Below are 16539 nucleotides of genomic sequence, written 5' to 3' on the forward strand. Positions count from 1 at the left end.
CTAGTGGAGGGGCTATAGTGGGGGCCCACTGGTGAGAGTTGGGGGGGTGGAGGGCAGAGGGGTGAGGGAACTGTATCTTATCCATGAGAGAGCCTCTCTGTTCTTACACTCAGGCTTATCCATCACTTAAACAAGTTTATCTCTCTTTAGGTATTTTGCTGAGCAGCACCTGCTCTGAGGAAAAGTCAGGGCGCTGGCGCTGGCGCTGGTTAGGTCAGTCACCGCGGTGCTGGACGACACGGACAAGTGGGGCCTTCACTGGGTAACCCCCACAGTCAGAGCAGGAAACCGGGGTTAGGGCTTGTTGTCTGATCTGTTGCGGTTTTCATTACAGCACACAGCCCCAACGTGCAGCTGCAGCTCCAGCGCCGCAACACAGGGGACAGAAAGCACAGGCTCCCACACCTCACAGGTCCGGCTGCAGGTGCCGCAGCAGACCAACTTGCCCGCAGTGAGCATGGAGGCAGTGTAGAAAGCCTCCACTGTGCTTCAGGGGTGCTCGTTTTTATTTTGGCCGTGCAATCGGTCATCTTTCTCATCACCCCGTGAGCCTGGGGCTCTCGGTGCTGAGCGGTGCCCCCAGCTGACGTAGAGAGAGAGATACTGCAGAAGGAGTCAGACACCCACCCAGAACCTACAGCACTACCACTCCACCAGAGCCGAGAGAGCCGGGGGGGAGAGGGTCGCTCTGCACGACCCACCCCAGGAGGACAGCGGCTCTGGCGCCGGACCGCCCAGTCAGACAGCGTCAGGTGTCTGGAGTGGTGAGAAAGGCCCGCACATTCCCTGCCCCTCTGGACGGAGAGGAGGAGGGGGGCTTCAGGAAACAGCAGGAGAGAGAGAGATCGAAAGAGAGAGTCGCCAAAAGGAAAGGAGGAAGGAGTTGTGAGAGAGAGAGAGAGGAGAGAGCGAGCAAGTGAAAGGGAGGGAGGCGAAAGCAGAGAGGGAGGGAGAGAGGAGGGGGGTGGGGAGGGGAAGGAGGGTCAGAGGGAGGGATTGTGGGAGGGAGCCAAAACTGGCAACTCTGCCAAAGTGCCCAAGAACAGTTTAGTCAGAATCTGGCTGCTAAATAATCTGTGACAGTGAGAACCATCGTCAAAGTGACCCACAGGGAGAGAGAGGGAGAGAGCAAGGGAGCGGATGAGAGAATCAGCTCAGGGCCACCACAGAAACGACAGGGGAGAAAGAGACAACAGAGGGAGAAAACGAGGCAGGGGGTCGGGGACAGAACTGGGCTGAATACCAGTTGAGATCGGAGGGGAACTGTCAGGCGCTGACCACAGTGCCAGGAGGCCAGGGAGTGGGCGGCTCGCTAAGAAAACCCAACAAAACTCAAAGACATGCAGAGACACAGGGAGAGAGGAGGGCACTGAGGGACACAGAGACGGGAGAGAGCGTGAAACACAGAGAAAGAGCCAGGGAGCTGAATCGCGAAGGAGAGAGGGGGGCAGGAGAGAAAGACCGCCCGAGAGAGCAAGGACCCCCGCAGGGTCCCTGGTCTTGGATGGTGAGACGAGAGAAGGAGCGGCTCAGTCTGGTGGTCAGAGCCCTGCGCCACACCGGGAGGCAGCGGCCAGCAGCCCCTGGGCTCCACGGACCATCGAGTCTCCCATCCGCGGGTCACCTGCCGGAGCAGGACAGGTGCGGCGCAGGCATGAAGAGACCCCACGACTACAGCTCCCCCGAGACCGACCCCGACGAGCTCATCGATGTGGGACAGGAGGACTGCTACTGGTGAGGAGCAAACCTTCACACGAAAGGCTCAGAGCAGAAAGATGCCCTTTGTAATTGCTTAGATCAGTACTTTACCCTTGGGTTATGTTGAGGTTACACTGCATTTATTCTCAGCTTTTCTCAAAGGGGCCATGTTCAGAAATACTTTCTGCTATGCTAGGGTTGTGGACTTCCGGTGTTTCTATAAATGGGTTTTTAAATTCCTTCACCCAGGAATCCAGTGGCTGTCAGTAACACCTTCACAGCTGTAGCCCGTGAACTGGTTGTGACAGTAGCTATTGTCCTGCATGCCGCTGGGATCTGCAGGGTGACACAGCCCCCAGAAGAATCTCTGTCCAGGCTGATGCGCCAGCTGTACCATTCCTTTCAGCAGAAACGCTTCCAGCAGAAATCCTCACAGTCATTCTGTTTCAAGGTTCAGTCACCTGAACAAATGTAAAACCCCAAACCATCCTTTAAAAGTTAAAGAATCCCCTGGGGGTAATTCACTGTTTGTTAGCACTCAACTAAAGTGAAGTGGGATTTTAAAACGCATTAACTACATCGTGTTTCTTATTATATTTTTCAAGTCAACCTCTTTTTGGACTGTAAATCAACTCCTTGACATTGTCTGTGCTGTTGAGGTGATCTCTCGTGTTAGCATCTTGTTCCAGTTAGAATCAGGCACTGACTCCTTCGATTTGGACAGCTCTCCTGTGAATGTGCGGAATGGCCGAGGTCTAAACCTGTCCCTGTATCTGCTGTCTCTGCTGGTGGTTTGGGATCTTTTCAGCTCTTTAGTGAGCAGCTGATCTAACAGATGAACTAGTGTCTAATTATGGGTGAGAACTGTATCTGTATGATTCACTTTGTGCCAAAATCATAGTCACTCACCTAACTATCACCTCACCTCAATTACAGTACTAATGCAGTGATTCCAGCAGGCCGTTGCATCCAAAGAGGCAACTAGCTGTTTGTTTCAATGTTTTTGTAGCTGTTAGCTTTCGTTTCATGTCAGGGTAGCCTGGAGCCTCTAACTGGAATCACAGAGTGAGAGGCAGGATTACACCCTGGACAGGACACCAGCGCATCACAGATGTACCCGCAAGTTCAGAAAATTATTTGGGTTTTGAGTGAAGGAAAAAAGAGCTCTCTCTTTAGTGCATCCTCTATGAGGGACCCATTATTAGTGAGCAAAGGCTGATCTGAACAACAAGCATTCGGTGTAAGACGATTCCAATAATGTAAGCAGGAACATACAGTAGTAACTGTTTTTCAAATATGGGCAACACAGTTTGTTTTGAGCACATCACCAGTACCCGGCTTCGTTAACCTGACAAATAGCCATCTGAGCCCCGGCAGAGGTTGCTCACTGAGAGATTGCTGCATCAGAACGGTCTTGTATTTTGAAGTTTGTCTCTTGCAGTTTAGAGTCCTCAGGCTGTGCCTCTTCAGAGAACGGCAAGTGTGTGATTGTATACAGTACATAGGTCCTTTTCAAAGAGAAGTATACTTGTGGCTTCAGTTCATTCGCAGAGATTTCAAGAATAATACTATTTCTGTCCTTTGCCTGGAGGTACTGTGGCCACGTTTTTGCTAGAAGGGAAGAGACTCCGATAAAAGACTAAACTATCAAAGAGCCTGTGGGACGTCTGCAGTTCTGTTACTGTAGGTTCCTGTGCCCTGATACGCACTGTTTGGCTGAGAAAAATCTAGAAAAAATACATACTTGTTTGCTTGTCGGTTTAAACAATCAAAAATAACTGACATTTAAATATACCACTCCACATGAATTCTGAAGCCAAAAAGGCTGTGACTGAAGTATTCAGAGAAAGGAGATGTATACATGAATAGTAAAATATGTGAAGAATATCAAAAAGCAAAATTCTCATTTGTTGAGGTGTAGCTGAAATTTAAGATTCAACGTTTGTGCTGTATTTTGTTACTATAAATTGTTATATATTGTTTATATGCTAAAAATAATTAATATAATTCATTTATATAAATTCATTTTTCTTGAATACGCGCTTCTCTATTTCTGCAAATAATTATGCTGTTGCGTTCTGCAGTGCAGAGATCCATGTGCTTCATTCTGAGAGGGGATTTCATGAAAATATAATTGGAAACACTTTTCTTCATGTGAGATAGAGGAAAAACATGTTTAATTTTTCCTTTTGTAGAAAGGGGCAGTTTTAGAAAACACTTTATACTAGGGTTACAATTTCTATTAGAATAAGATTTCTGCTTCGTTGCAATAAAATCAATATATTAATCAATTACTCGTTTACTTACGTTTTATGCCAAACATCTGATGGAAAACAGGACTTAATTTTCTTGCTTTGACAATCCCAAAGATTGCAGGCTCTGTGCTGCTAAAGAAAACATATTGAGTATTCTCTCACCAATACCCCTGAAACATTGAGGACCTATGTTCTCCATCTTTTTGTGTATCTTTTGTGTCAACTTTTTTTTTTCTTTAGGGTTTTTAAAATCAGACAGACTTCAGAAAGCATTTGCAGTGACACTTCTGCTGGCAGAGCTGTGTTGCTGTGGTCAAAGAGTTTGAAATTGTGACATGCACGGTTTTAAACTTCATTGTGCTGTATTTGATCAAGTTTGCAATGTGGTGTTTTTGACTTGAGTTAGAGTATCATTGTCAGCAGCATCAGCCACACGAAAACTAAAACAATGTTTAGCATTAGTTCCATTTTTCTGAGTGGAAACTATGCATTTTGCTGTGTGGTTGTTCAGTATAAAATGATGCTGAATGAAGTGACCAGATAGTCTCCTTTCTAAAGAAGGTTTTGCATGTTGGAGAAGAGGAGTAGGGAGTCACATTGATGCTTCAGTTCGTGGTTTGAAACTTTATCATGTTGAACAACAGAGTTGGCAAATGCTTCATCCAGAAATATATTTGTTATATACAAACATCTATAGATGTATCTCTATTATACAGAAAAATAAATATTTAATAAAAATTGTGTTGCATGATTTAACCTTAAATATTGATGTGCTTTTAATTAAATAATCTTTTATGTCTCTCAAGTGTCCGCAAATAATGACAATATTCAGCTGTAGAAAAGATGTTTTTTTAGTCGAGACTGGTTTTTAATTTTAACATTCGTGATGCAACTGAGCATGTGGTAGTTCTTGAACATCTTCAGCTTTTTACACGGATCTCCTGTCTGAACTGTTTCAGGGCTTTGTGATGGGGACTGTCATCAAGACAACCGTTTCAGCTTCTGTCTTCTGCTGACAGGGCTTCATGAGACTTGCAAGGGATTGTGGGACAGGGATGAGTGAAATGAGGGCTGACAATATCTCGAGATCTCAGGGCTGTGCGGCTGTGAATCTCAAGCAGGGCTGTGTGGCAGGGGCAGGGGGAGCCAAGCTTGTCCGAAGAGCGGGAGGCAGACCGTCGTCTCTCCCACATTGTGGCTCGTGAGCTTCGGGGGGCTGGGGCAGAGCTGAAACAGGCTGTAGACATCTCACGTCTCAAAGCCGGGTCCACAGAGAATCCAGCATTCCCATGGGATGATCCTCAAAGGCACTGGCAGATTTTACAAACTCTGCATGACTGGAGAGCCTATGCAAAGAGGCATGGTTTTGATTCTTGCACTAATAAAGTGCATTCTGGAGCATCCACACATACTGTACCTAGACACAACCACAAGCCCTCCTAACCCTCAGCCCCACCCCAGCCCCTCCTGTAAGAGATCCTGCAACCAGCCTTCACCCTGACCATAGTCTAACCATATCTGCAGTGGTCACTGCAGTGGTCAAGCCTGAGGCTCAGGCCCTAACCTCGACACGCATTACAGCAACCACTTCAGTTTTCACAGTGGTGTGCAGCTCTGGAACCACCTCTTTCGAGAGAGTATCTTTGAGAGCACAGAGACGGTATCTTCTTTCTTCGTTATTAGAGGCAGGTGTCTTGCGAACAGTATGTCCTGTAGCTCTGATGCTGGAATTTCTCCTTCTGTCTGCGCAGCCCAGTGACCGGCTCCATGTCCCCTGGCAGTACCTCACAGATCCTGGCACGCAAGAAACGCAGAGGGGTGAGTGATCGGTTCCTCAAATCCCAAAGACCCGGTTTCATGGATCAGCCACACAACAAGGGAAAGAAAGCAGCCGAGAATGGGAGCGGAGTGGACTGAGAAAAATGTACTCACTCAAAATAGACACATTCACCAAATCTGACACAGACCACCACAAATTGCTGGTCCTGTTCTGCCGCTCACAAATGCTAAAATTCTCGGGGACAGAAACATCTGAAGGTTCTCTCGTCTGCGGTTTTCCAGAGAGGGTCGTTTCCTGCCCGTCTGGCGGTGCTGTTGGCCTGCCGTCTCAATCTTTCTTGTTTTTTTATTCCAGATCATTGAGAAGAGACGGAGGGATCGGATCAATCACAGCCTGTCGGAGCTCAGGCGCCTTGTTCCCAGCGCTTTCGAGAAACAGGTACCAGTCTGACCAGGTCCCATGATTCAATGCCATGTTCACCGCAGAGTCTACAGTCAATCTGAATACAGTTCACTCAGCCCACATGCACATTAAGCTGGAAAATTACAGCATACTGGGGCTCTAGTTTGGTGCGATACTAAAGTATTTTTATTTAAAGTATTTAAAAAAAAATCTCAGGAAAGCATGGTTAATGAAAGGTTAAACAGTGTAAAACCTTGATGAGAATGTTAAATGGTAAAATTCAAAAGTGATGCATACACCCAAAAATTGAAGAAATGCAGGTTCACAGGGCCAAAGACTCAATTTGGGGAAGGAAAGTCAATAAAACCGCACTCCAAAAACAAAGGAATAATTCAATTCAACTTTGATTCGTTTGGTACAAATCACATATGGTTTGAGACAAGAGATGCCTTTCAATGGATTTGGTTAAGCAAAAACACTGGAGTGTGTGTCTGTGTGTTCGCGTTCAAACGTTCAGAACTGCGGCACAGATTTACCATGAAACCATGTCCACATGCACGAGCGTGCTGAGCCCCTCTCTGCCCCCAGGGCTCCTCCAAGCTGGAGAAGGCCGAGATCCTGCAGATGACAGTGGATCACCTCAAGCTCCTCCACGCAATGGGAGGAAAAGGTGAGGCCAGCTCCCTCCCTCTTTCTCCCCCTCGTCTCCCCCCACCGCCCCCGCTGTTTCCTCTCCCACCTTCTTCTGCTGCCTCCTCCCTCCCTGTGTCTGTCCCTGTCCCTCTCCCCCTCCACCTGCCCCTGCTCGTTCACTCTCACCCCCCACCCCCCTCCCAGCACACCCTCTCTGTCTGGAAACCTTCACAAAACCTCAACCTGGGCGGTAAAGGCAGAATTAAAATGTTACCACGCCTCTCTTTAGTGCCTGTTTCTGCAGCTTTAAAACTCCTCCACCTGTTGAGGCAGCCAGGGGCTGCTGTGCTCTTTAAGCCCAGTTGCTTCGTCCAGTAGCCCCAGCCCCCCTGGAGACCCAGGGGTTAAATGCTGTGCAGTGCGTGTGAGTCCATGCCTGTGTGTCCAGCCCTGCATGCCTGCGATTCTGTGTGTGTGTGAGTGAGACCGTCTGTAATACAAACCCCAATTACATCATCATAAACTTAAACAAGTGTTTTTGTCTCCCCTTGAATGGGGCAGCTCATGAGAACAGAACGGCCAGCGCGTTCTCAGAGGAAGAGCAAACACAGCAGGCCCAGGAGCAGGGAGAGAGAGACGCAGGGGGACGGGGTGGGAGAGGTGAGAGAAAGGGAGGCTGGAGCGAATAGAAAGATAGAGACTGCCCTGCGAAGGCAGATTCAACCACCATCTCAGCCTAGTTGACTTAAATGGTCCTGACTTTTAGAGAACTGGAATGTTGTTGATGGACCAGAGACTCCCGTCTGGAGCTTAAAAAGCAGCACTTGTCCTAGTGATTCCATTCAGACTTTTGTGACTCTCTGCGCCTCTCCCTGGCAGGGTACTTCGATGCCCGGGCTCTGGCGGTGGACTACAGGACCCTGGGTTTCCGGGAGTGTGTGGGCGAGGTGGTGCGATACCTGAGCTCGCTGGAGGGGCTGGAGACCCCTGACCCCATCGCTGCCCGCCTGGTCTCCCACCTCAGCCACTGCGCCAGCGAGCTGGACCCCCTGCTCCAGAGCCCCGCTGCCCTGCCCTTCCCCCCGTGGTCCTGGGCTATCCCCCAGCTCTCCCCTGCCTCCTCCCCCCATTTCCCCAGGGCTGTGGCTGACGTACGGCTCTCTCGCCGGGAAATTCTGGCGCCTGGTGTCGCCCTGCTGGGCACCTACCCCTCCCCTAACTTCCGCCCTGCTCCCATTGGCTGCCTGCCGGCCAATCAGCAGGCTGCAGCGCTGACACCCACCCTGGCCTCCCCAGCGCTGTGCAGGGTGCCCTCCCGCCCCTCCCTGGGGCCCAGACTGTCCCAGGCCTGCCCAGACGGCCATGCCACCTCCCCTCTCCTCGCCCCCGCGGCTCCAGCTGCTCCCGCAGCCCCCCAGATGTCTTTCAGGCCCTTCGCCCCGTTCCCAGCCTCCCCAGCCACCCCCCAGCGGGCAGGCACCAGCAACCCGGGCAAAGCCGCTCGTTCCTGGGGCACCGAGATCGGCGCCTTCTGACTCCCCGCCGCCAGGCCCGGAGCCCGGCGCCCGCCCTGAGCCAGCGGAGGCGCTGCTTGTCCCGAGACCCAGCAGCCAAGGTAGGGGACGGACACGACAGACAGCATCCTCCTTCCTCCTCCTCTGACCAGGCCGCAGCCGGGACCTGCCTTCGCACCGAACTCTACCAGAGCCGAGGGCGGCTCGAACACGAGCCTAAACACTCCGGCAAACACGGGACCTGCCACACCAGATAACCGCACACGATTCCCGGGATTTTGCACCCTGGGGAAAAAAACAAAGAAGATTCCTAAACTGGGTGCCGGACTGGGAGACCTGGAGAAGAGCCGCAGAGTAAGACTGTTCAGCCTAATACGCCTCAGCCGTCCTCTACCGCGACAGTCCGCCAAGCTGGGAGACTGGCAGGAAGACAGTCTCACTGCAGGGAGGTGATGACAAGCCTTCCCCTTCGCACTGCCCAGGTGAAGGGACAGCGGAAGAGGGTTGGACCTGGTGCCGGAAATGAAAGGGCTGTACAGGACATCCTAAAATCACCGGTCTCCGGAGACCTGAAACTGTTTACAGCTTGTTTAACGAGGACATTTTTAGGGACCCTTGGAATAAAGGAGTGAGAGTTTCCGTGACCAGAGCGGTCTGCTCCTGACTAAGTGAGCGCGCTGCCTGGTAAAGTGATCAGGAAGCTGACTGTACAATAGCTGGTGGAGGCCGCTGCGCTGTGGCTGTCCAGCCCTGCTCTGTCCAGCCCTGCAGACACAGACACACAGTTCTTTCCCCATCCTGGCTGCAGCCAGGTCCCCCTGTTCACTACAGTCTGTTTGTTGTTTCATAGCTCCTGTTCTTAAGTGTTTTTGTGTGTTTTTATATATTTTTTTTAAAAAACAATTTTTACAGCTTTTACATATTTCTGCAGCGTTTTTAAAGAAAAAAAAAGTGTGTTGTAATGTGTTGTAATGCTGGAGAGGGTTGTTTGGCGTGGAGGGAGGTGGTTGTAAATAATGTCAAAAACAAAAACATCAGTTTTAAAAAAAACAAAACAAAAAAAAGTCAGTCTGTGTTTGTTGTTGTTGAAGTCCTGTGTGAGTGAGAGTGTGAGCCTGAGAGAACAGTATGATTTCAGGAAATACGCGTTTGTGGGGGATATTTGATCGCCTGTGTATTTCTGCAAAATAGTATACTCCCCAACCTTACCACGAGAGGGCGCCAGATTTCTAGCAAAACTGTCAGACAACTCCCAACGCCGGCTCTCAACGCTTCCTCATTCAAGTCCTCGTGATTTCCGCTTGATTATTCTTGATTATTTCAGTGAACCCCTGATTAAACCTCATTTGAATTGGTTTCAGTCCTGGCACTATCAAGAGATCTTAGTTTATTTCTAAAATATCAAAGGTGGCTTTCATTCCATTAGGAGTGAAAATAAATCAATATGGGGGGTCTTTAGGTAATTAAACCACTTGCTCATTTACGGATTTGATCTAAGCAAGTGTGAAAAGGAAACCTGGGTTATGACAATCCAAGTCCTGTGCTAGGATCTAGAATGCCTCCATAGGACACAGCAAGGCTCCATATTCACCAGCCATAGACGTCTATATTCTGGGAAAATAATTACCTAATAACGAACACCAGGCACGTCTGGACTGGAATAAGACTGACAAACCAGGGAAATCACATTAAGGCAAAACAGTTTCAGGTCAAATAAGAACGATAATAAGACGCTTTAGAAGCAAGGGGAGGTCAGTCTGAGCCTTCTGATTTGGGCCCTGGTGAAAAATCAGCTCCAGACTCTTGTCCTGCTGCATCTTCAGGGATCCCAGGTCCTGGGCTTCAGCCCAGTCTTCTTCTGATCCATGTTAAAACTGGGAAAGGGAGCCTTGTCAACAGCCAACAGCCACTGAGGTGCTGAGCTGCAGTCCTGCAGAGCCACAGGGTCTGAGGGCCCACTCCATGCCTGATCTCTACCACCTGATTGAGCCAGTGACCATCCTACGTGGATCCACTCTGCAATGCAGAACAGAACCATGAAGGAAAGGCTGTGGCTGAGAGGAGGCCATGTGACCCATGTTACCTGTGGGGTAGTTTAGTACAACAGTGAATCTAAAACATCTCCAGCCATTTCTTAAAAGAGCCCAGATTTCATTGTCCAGAGGGAAGCCTGTTTCAGACAACCGCCACTCTCTGGGCAAAAACCTGTTTCTTGTTCTCAGTCCTAAATGAACCTTTTATTTCCAGTTGTGACCCAATGTTCTTATTTCAATGCTATATAGTTCCCTGGGTTGACCCTATATGTACCTCTTAGCATCTTCTATATTATGAGCAAATCCCCTGTCATTCTCCTGTGCTCTAGATCGAAGAGAATTACCTCCTTTAACTTGTCTGTATATGACAAGCATAGCTAGTTTGTTTTTTAGTAGCTAATTGATCCAAGGATGTATTTCACCTGGTTTTGAACTAACTTTTGAACTCTTTATAATATCTTTTTGTGGTACGGTATGCTGACCAAAACTGAACACAATATTTTAATGGAGGTCTTCCTAGTGCATGAAAACCAAAAGCACAACTTTCTCTGATTTGCTTTCCACATGTTTTGCTATATTCCTGCTACATTCTGCTGGCTGCTTCATTTCTCCCTCACATTGTCTTCATGAGGACATGGAAGAATCGACATGGACACACAGACCCCTTTCATGCACAGCCTCCTGATTCACAGTCACCCTTTGATGTGTATAGTCTGGATCCCCATGCACGTATCAATGTGAAACTTCATTCACCACGTTTCTGCCCAATCCATGACTTACACGAAGTATCTTTGCAATCCCCTTGACACTGTGATTTCCATAACTTTTCTGATATAAGACATAAGGGTGATTGGTCTAGTGTTTCAATCTTTGTGTGTAGATTTTTCAAGGGTGCTCTGCTTCCGATGGCTTGAAGAGACTGTCTTTGATGCCTTCAGACTAAGGATCACTTCTTCTTGGCTGATCAGAACTGGCTACCTGACAGAGATCTGCAACTTGCAGGCATGCAGGACCAGGGTTTCAGTCCAGATCGGCTCTTAGTGAGTTAAATGGGTTTGCTATGAGTGAACTAAACAGCTTCTTCCAGCTCTTCAGGTGCTGGCACTGCAAAAGGCCATTGAAGAACCTCCAGTTCCACTTCCAGCCCAGCAGTGCTGTGTGCCTCAGAAGGTCTCACTGTTGACGAAACGATAGGGCAGCAGCCCAGAGAGTGGGGTGTTAATTTAATCATTTCCTACAGCTCACTTTGATCCTAATTTTGGAAGTGTATTGAAAACTGAAAGCAGGAGGCACTTCTGTCCCCAAAGAGTTGTTGGAGTCTGGAAGAAGCTGCCCAGCCATGTTGTTAAAGCTGATCCCCTGTTCTCTTTTAACCTATGGCTGGATGAGATCCTTAAATCACTTAAATGCTAACTACCAAATGAGCTGGCTGAGGTGAACAGCCTCCTGTCGATTAGAACTTTGTGTTCTTATGTTCTCACTCGGTTCCGGAGCATACCGTGAGAATTAAGACTAAAGCACCCGCAGAGCTCACTGGAAAAGCCTATTCTTGTGAGCATACTCGAGCACATGAAGCACTGCATGCCCTTTCATTGAGTCAGACGTGTAATTATGCAATTTGAACTAAAACGAGCGTGCACTGTCCCTTTGTGAGCCATGCACAGTGACGGACCTCTGCACATTCATTCGTTTGTTTGTTTTATTTTAATGTTCCCCTCGTCGGATAAGTAGAGGCTGACTGCAATATATGTAGTAACTGCGAGTTAATTACATGTTATTAAATGCAAAATAAATCACTGTTTCCCTCTCTGCAGCTCTGACAGGCCTGAAACCCAGCAGTGAGCATTGTCCTGTGGAGCTGCTTGTTTTTGTATGCCTCATATAAAATGTTTACTATAGTATACCATGGTCTGGGACAGGCCAATATGTAGTAAACCAGGAGAAAAGAGACAAAAAGTCACAGAGAAGTCTTCTAAAAACCGTGGGAACCAATGAGAGTGTATTGTACACTGGTGCAAAAGTAGAAAATACCACTCAGTTTCACTGTGGTGACCTTTCAGTGTGGCATTTCTGCAGAGCTGGTAAATTCATTCAAAACATTCATCCTCCTTTCCTTTTTATTCCCCTTCTGTATTTTTAAAATGTTAAATAAGGAAACACGTCCCCTGTTGCTCCTCTTTGAGCAGCAGCTCGACACAGGCGCTGGCTCCTCCTGTGCTCGATGGACTTCACTGTCCAGTGGGGGCTGCCCAGTGTCTTCACCTCCTCAAAGGCAGCTTGAAGTGCATCCGAGGCACCTCCTGTCTGCCGCCTCAGCCTGCTTCGACCCCAGCCTCGTCCCAGCAGGGTGTCCCATTGCAAAGGACACAGGAATACGTCATGCTACACCACCAGAGAGGAATTCGTCCAGGGGTGCTTCCTGGAAACTAAGGGACACTTTTCAACCTAGAAAGGAAAAGCACTTCTCTATTTACAGTGGGTGTGTTGACCTGCGGTCTCCCTTGGGTTATTTTAGAACTGACATTCTCATTATTACTGATCATAGAATCATGATATTTCAACTCTATTAAAAGAGTTCTGTTGACGTATCCCTCAGCTGAAGAGATTTTGAGAAACCCCTCTAGAGACCCTCGTAGTAATACAGACACTGTAATCAACAGGGGTCAAAGGTGATGCTAGAGTTCAGGGCGAGCATGGGGCGCTATTCTTAGACGTCTAATGATGGAGCCTGTCAAAACCAAGTTCGTGCAACTGGACCACAGCGTGCATGTCTTTATTTTTTTTGTTATCTGTGCATGTGTCTGGGAGCATTCCTGTGTGCAGCAATGTCTCAGCCATTGTGTGTCTGCGTATGCTTGAGGGAGGGTGTGTCTGCCTGTCTGCATTCTTGTGCCCTTGTAGCCGAACGGCGAAAGCTTGGTGAGCGTTTGCAGAGACCATGCGCGTATTTTTAAACACGCAGAAACTAAACTGCTCTGTGATTGCAGAGCTACCAATAAAGAACCGATTTGTTTTGAAAAAAACAAAATCCCAGTCTGTGGCAATACAATTTTGTTTGTTTGTTTTTTCTCTCTTTTTCTTCTGTTTCAAATTAAGCCGCTCTCATGCAATACGTGATTCCAGGGCTTTGTCACCAGTCGGGCACCTGGCGTTATGAAACGTGACGTTTGTGCCCTTCGGATGAGGTGGGTCTTCAGTGTGTTGCTGTGCTTCTCCCTCGGCTCCACCTGCGCCTCTCCGTGCCACCCTGCCACCTCCACTGTCCTCCTGGCAGCTGGGTCTTTAAGGGGCAGGGGAGATGTGCGCTGGCAGGCGGACAGCGCCAGGGGCCTCTTCCCCGGACTCTCGTGCGAGCGGCGTGCGGAATATTTAAAGAGTTCTCGGAGGCTGGCATTTTCTTGGCGGCGGAGACAGTGAGGGGTACCACAGCTTCCAGGAAGGGCGACCACAATTCCACAAGACAGGCATTCCCACGGGGAGGGGCCCAGCCTGCACAGCACAGCCCGGGAGACCTGCAGCAGCCTGCAGCGGCACACTCACTCACACACGCTCCAGCCCTTCCTGAGCCGTGACGCAGGCAGCTGCAGCATGCAGACAGACGGACACGTAGACATTCGCTCTCGGCCGGCACGGTCTGCGTTACTGCAAAGGTTCTGAGACCTCTGCACACTGTTATCCTCACTTGCTGAGACGGCGCCAGCTCAGATCCTGGATTACAGCTGATGAGAGTAGACACAGATGGAACACGTACAAAGGCAAAGATGGATTTTTCCATCTCGTTTGTTTTTTTTCTTTTCGAAAGGCGAAATTTCACTTCAGCAATAGAAATTCAACTGCGCTGCTGTGTCCCATCACCCTTTGAAAAAAAAAAGCCGCAGCTGGTTTTTGCTCGCACGGTATTGAGTCACCAATACTTCACGTTCTCAGTCCTCTTGCACGCAGCCCCCACTGGACTGGACATGGCTCCCAGCAGCCCCCGGGAGAGGCGAAGGTCTGGGCCAGGGAGGGGCGGAGGTGGCGCGCACACACACACAAATACACACGTTGTCCAAGAGGAGCTCATGTGGACTGACTTCACTGTGATCCTGGAAATGGAAATGCGGGCCTTCAGGGGGTTGGGAAGGATGGGCAATGGCGCCACAGTGAGCTCCTGGTAAATTCTGAGATGAGGCACGGGCAGAGGGGCAGAAGGGTATTTCCTGCTTCTCCCCTCACTGCCCTAGGCATGCATGGGCAGCCTGAGTACCACACTGCTGACCCAGGTGAAACATACAGTAATAGGATGTTGAACCAAAACTATCCATGTAGACCACATAACCTTTGTCTCTCAGCATGCTGTCTGCTTCACTCAGCAGTACCTGAAGCTTATATTAGGAATCAAAGGAACAAGTAATAGGTTTAATAGGTAATAGGTTCTCTTTTCAGCATGGAATAAACCTATTACTTGTTCCTTTGAAGCCTATGCATGCTGACGGAGCTACCCACCTGAACTAGTCAGTTTCCATTCCCTGAGTCCTCAGTGTCTTCTAGATTCTCTTCCATCTGAGGTCTCAGTTACACTAAAATGCATAATTAAATTAAATGCATAATTGAAGTATTCTAAACCTTAATGAAGTGAATATTTCCAGCAATAAGCTGTAAAAGACCTTAAGAAAAATCCTATTTACATCTAAGACAATAATTATCTTAATTGTTTAATTGACTGCTCAGTTTGGAACAGAGACCTCTGGGGTTTGGGTTGGAGAACTGTGGCTTACAGTTCTGTGGTACACTCAGTAATCCAGCTGTTTTATAGAAATACCAGTGGCAAATTGCACTGATGTTCTGTGAAGGATGGAAACTCCTGCACAGCGCAGCCCAGCAGTGATCTCTCGCGTCCAAACCCACAGAAAAGCCAGGGCAGCGGGAGGCTGAGATACACTGCCCCCTTGCGGAGAAAGGCGGTCTCTGTGTGAACGAGCTCTGAACTGTTTTTTTTGTTACAGTAGTAAATGTGTTCATGCAGTATTTGTTTCCGTTATTTATTTTGTTGTGACCATAGTTTATTCTGCAACGGAGAGAAAATAGAATATATATATTTTAAAATCCACTTAAAAGAAGTCAGAAAATCGGAAAGTATTGTAACGCAACGGGGGCTCAGGCGGGCGGCCTTGCCGCATCAGGTCGGCCCCATCCCGACTGAGGCTCGAACCCGGGACTTCCGCGTCTCTCTGCAGCGACCCAGCCCCGTGAGCTAAAAAACAGATTTCTCTCCAGCCCAGTAGCTGTAGTCTTTTTTTTATTTTTTTTTATTTTTTTTTCCCAGTAGCTGTAGTCCTGCTATCACAGGGAAGGGCGGTGACGTCACCTGCTCTGGTACGCCGGCTCTTACACAGTGCCTGTCGGCCGTAAGCGTTATAGTACTATATCTTTCTATCAATATCCCTTTGTAAATCAAATCAGAAATCGAACGTATCCTTCGTGTGCCAGACAATGAGAAATTGCCATTTATATATACAGTATATATATATATCATAGCATGACTAAAGCATTCTTTTAGCTATCGACCTGTACTTTCAGCATTCTGCATGATAGCCAGTTTGTTGCTTTAGCAAAATAGAAGGAGACTATTAGTCACTCTAATAGTGACAAAGCACGTTAGTCACTCTACAGTAAACGTTTCTGAGACGATCAACACCCGTGAACTCTTGGGTTTAAAGTGTGAATAGTATTTGTATTTTCTTTCATATTATTTAAGAAGGAGTTTAATGATTTATTTCAGACTGGCACTGTCCTTTGCGTTGTCGTGGTTGTTTAATAATCAGACTAATAATTAGCGAAACTCACTGGAACGGCGAGTCAGCACATGTGCGTCCTGGCTAAATATTAAAACTGCAGTCGCTCAGAAGTCCCTCCCCCTCACCAGAGTTTACTTGAAAGAGTTCGGAATGAGTTCATCTATAATTTCACTGTACACTGTATCTTATTAGGAGACATATTTCCACTTGGTTGGGTTGAATAAAATAACCCCCTATCTTGATATTTAATATTAGAGTGTGTAACATACTGTACTGTCGCCCGCTGCTCCATAGCCATTTTCAGGCGACTCCCTGTCTCACAAACCCATATTAATTCTAATAGACCCAATACTGACGGGAGTAAAGATTTCAAATGAAATTTCAGAGATGGTCTTGGGGCTAAGAAAAGTAACAGACACAAAATGGGCTATTCACCAAAATGGACTC

At 48.1% G+C, this 16539-nt stretch overlaps 1 protein-coding gene across 1 annotated transcript; it reads left to right on the forward strand.

Annotated features, from left to right (window-relative positions):
• The first annotated feature begins 978 nt into the window (after positions 1–978).
• Positions 979–9350, forward strand: heyl (hes related family bHLH transcription factor with YRPW motif like). The gene is made up of 5 exons (XM_006631335.3): positions 979–1734; positions 5705–5771; positions 6088–6171; positions 6724–6805; positions 7648–9350. Exons 1-5 carry the CDS (start codon positions 1505–1507, stop codon positions 8301–8303), a joined length of 1119 nt encoding a protein of 372 aa, XP_006631398.3. The 5' UTR covers positions 979–1504; the 3' UTR covers positions 8304–9350.
• Positions 9351–16539: the final 7189 nt, after the last annotated feature.

This window comes from Lepisosteus oculatus, chromosome 11 (genome assembly GCF_040954835.1).
Source record: "Lepisosteus oculatus isolate fLepOcu1 chromosome 11, fLepOcu1.hap2, whole genome shotgun sequence".
In the NCBI taxonomy this organism is placed as follows: Eukaryota; Metazoa; Chordata; class Actinopteri; order Semionotiformes; family Lepisosteidae; genus Lepisosteus; species Lepisosteus oculatus.